The sequence below is a fragment of the Arachis ipaensis genome, chromosome B01 (assembly GCF_000816755.2).
Source record: "Arachis ipaensis cultivar K30076 chromosome B01, Araip1.1, whole genome shotgun sequence".
Classification (NCBI taxonomy): domain Eukaryota; kingdom Viridiplantae; phylum Streptophyta; class Magnoliopsida; order Fabales; family Fabaceae; genus Arachis; species Arachis ipaensis.
Genome location: NC_029785.2, coordinates 4,990,133 through 4,993,219, shown reverse-complemented (window position 1 = coordinate 4,993,219; position 3,087 = coordinate 4,990,133). Strand labels below are relative to the sequence as shown.

Sequence of the window (3,087 nt, the reverse complement as noted above, 5' to 3'; positions counted from 1 at the left end):
TCGAAAAAAAATTTTATTTTTGCTTTTTGCAGTAATCGTTCCCTCTATTTGTTGTTTTTGTTTTTTTAATTTTTTATAAATCGTCCACAACGTTTATTTTTTCCATGTCTTCAATATATATATCAGGAAAATACAGTTATATCACAACTATAGATTACATTGAGGACTTGTTTAAATGACATTAAATTGATAAAAAAATTTTATTTATTAATTATATTTAAATAAAATAAGATAAAAATATTTTTTTATTTATTTATTACATGAAAAATATTTAAAAAAAAGATCTTTTTTTTTATTTTTTAGTGTGTTTAATAACTTTTTAATAATAAAAGTAAAAGTATTAGAAAAATAAAAAAATATCTTTTTTTAGAATTAACTGACATTTTTTTTAAAAGATCTTATGGAAAAGTAAAAGTAATTTTATATTTGGATATCTTATACAAAAAGATCTTTTTATTTATCAATTATGTTTGAGTATTATAATATAAAAGTACTTTTTTATTTATTTATTACATGAAAAATATTTAAAAAAAAGATCTTTTAAAAAAAATGTCAGTTAATTCTAAAAAAAGATATTTTTTTATTTTTCTAATACTTTTACTTTTATTATTAAAAATTTATTAAACACACTAAAAAATAAAAAAAAAGATCTTTTATCAAAATAATGATGCTCAAACAAACACAAACTCTAATATTAAAAACAATTAGCCCTATAGTAGTGATTAATGCATGTCAATTATTTATTAATTTATTTATTTATTTTTCCTCCAATAATTATTGGTATTTGGTTTCAAAGTTCAGATTCTCTCTCTTCAAAGCCGAAAGAACAAAAGTCTCCATTGAAAAGAATCAACCGTTTGTTCATCAAAATCTCAGCTCCCTCCTTGAATCCTTTCAGCTTCTTCTAAAACCTTCTTCCTCCTTTCGCTTCTCACCAGATCTGTTTTTCTACCATGAAGAACACGAGGAGGAGGAAGAAGAAATCTTCGCCGAAGAAGCTCGACGAGAAGAAGAAGGAACCTCTTCAATCCGAAGAAGAGGAACAGCCACAAGAACCAGAGGGCAACCAGATCACCGTTTTGGACGATCTCGTTAACTCTTTCAATTTATCATCCATGGAGGAAGATCCCGAAAGGGCTTCGGAGATCTTAAGGAAGAAGGGTTTGGTGTATGATCCTTCTTCGGTGTGCTCTTCATCAACTTCGTCTTCGTCCTCCGGTGGCGGTGGTGGTGTTTCCGATTTGGGTTCAACTTACGGTTCCTCCGAAGGTTTTGTGGATGTAGGTTATGGTGAAGATGTGGGGTGCTTCAAGGGAAATAGTAGACAGAAGAAGAAGGTGATTGCGGCTACTGGAACGGTTTCGACGGTTATAGGGAAGGAATATGTGAGGAGGAACAAAAATAAGAACAAAGGGTTTGAGAATAACGGTGTTGTTGATAAGGACAAGGCAGAACAGTTCCTTTGTTCAATGCTTGGGAATGATTCTGACCTTAACTTAGGTGTTGTTAGGGATGTTTTCTGTGAGTAAATTGTTTTATTTATTTGTGATTTTTTATTTTCAGCGTATTTATTTTCTTTTTTTGATGTTTTATTTATTTCTTTTTTTTTATTTTGGGTAACTCATTCTATTTCCTATTTTGCTGTTATCAAATGTTATGCATTCCTCTATATGTAGTTGACATTGAATGTTCCTGGATCCAAAAGATTTTGTTTTTAGTATTAACAGCTTGCTGACGATTTAATAGCTATCATTGTAGTTCCATGGTTGTGTCTGCTCAATATTGTAACTTTAACGGTTGTTTCTAAATTTTCATCTATTTTATCATTGTTTGTTGTTGGTGTTTTTGTTGGGGTTACCTCAAATAGTTTTTGAAAGTTTCGCATAAAATAAAATATAGATGCTTATTGTTTATGCTGTTGTAAATTTAACTCTTGACCTTGTAGCATTTTGCCCACTTGCAGGTCAATGTGGATATGATATTGAAAAGGTACGATGACAATCTGAAATTGGACTTCATTTAAAATCATTCTCGTTTGCTGTTTTTTCATGGTAAGTGTGCACATATTTAGACCACGATGGTTGTCCCTGATTCTTTGAGGGATTATGTCTCCTATTTATCTGTATCATGCTTGCAAGTTCCATTTTGAGGGGGATGGGCAGGGTTTAGAGGTGCTCTTGTTTTGTTTTTCTGTTTTTTTTTTGGTTCTTAAAGCAGCAACGGATCAGAGGTATAGAAGGGTTTGATCAACCCTGAAACCACTCTTCATCCTGTGTTATATTCCACCAAATTGGGGGCTGTAGAGGAACCCAAATTTTAAATTACTTTTTTTCTTATTCATATTAAAATCTTGACTTTGCTTATTATCTCAGATTAAAGGAGAATCTGTATGAACATATAGATGCGATATTTCTGTTTTAATTCTCTCCTTTTTATTGTTTATTCTTGCATTGGATGCTGGATTGAGCGAGAAATATTCAGTTTCAATTGGTTATTTGGTGTATCTGTTCATATTATACTTCTATTTTCATCAACACATTTAATTCAAATGGATAGCACTGAAGTTGCGGTAACTTCTTTTGCATCTATATATTAATTTTTGGAGTGCTATAATAATCAATAAAATTTTATGTTTGTTTTTATATTACTTACTGTTTAAATGATTTTCTAGGCATTGGATGTATTGCTTGATTTAACTGCATCCATGAATGAGCAACCGAGGAATGACAATGACAATGACAATATTTATGACATGAGGTTCCTTGTTGGCCACAAGGACAATGTGAGTGACAATATACGACTTTATTTACTGGAATTATACCTTTAAGAATATCGTTTTCTAACTTGTTCACTGTGTATCCTACCTTATGGTACATTGTATTCATTCATTCATTGACAAATTTTGTCACAGTTGATAGATAGGAGATCAGAGTGCACATCTCTTTCATCAGAAAGTGAAGTTTCTGATCAATTTTGGTCTCTGGGATCTTTTAACAGGTAAATTATATTGATGCATTTGTTTTTCTACCAAGTCATAGTCCACCATTATCTACAACTTATGGATTTGTCTATTTGCATTCTCATCTC

At 30.7% G+C, this 3,087-nt stretch overlaps 1 protein-coding gene across 8 annotated transcripts in view; it reads left to right on the top strand.

The window, feature by feature from the left end:
- Positions 769 to 3,087, top strand: part of LOC107606942 (SMR domain-containing protein At5g58720) — a 7,797-nt gene continuing 5,478 nt past the window's right edge. For 4 of the 8 annotated variants that reach the window (XR_002358026.1, XR_002358028.1, XM_021116360.1 and 1 more), the window contains exons 1-4: positions 769 to 1,521; positions 1,946 to 1,989; positions 2,672 to 2,782; positions 2,912 to 2,997. Coding sequence is in view for 6 of the 8 variants with exons in the window: in XM_021116360.1 (XP_020972019.1) it covers positions 954 to 1,521; positions 1,946 to 1,989; positions 2,672 to 2,782; positions 2,912 to 2,997 (809 nt within the window). In the remaining 2 variants the exon portion in view is untranslated. The remainder of the gene's footprint in view (positions 1,522 to 1,945; positions 1,990 to 2,671; positions 2,783 to 2,911; positions 2,998 to 3,087) is intronic. The other 4 variants (XM_021116336.1, XM_021116354.1, XM_021116339.1 and 1 more) reach the window with 4 other exon arrangements.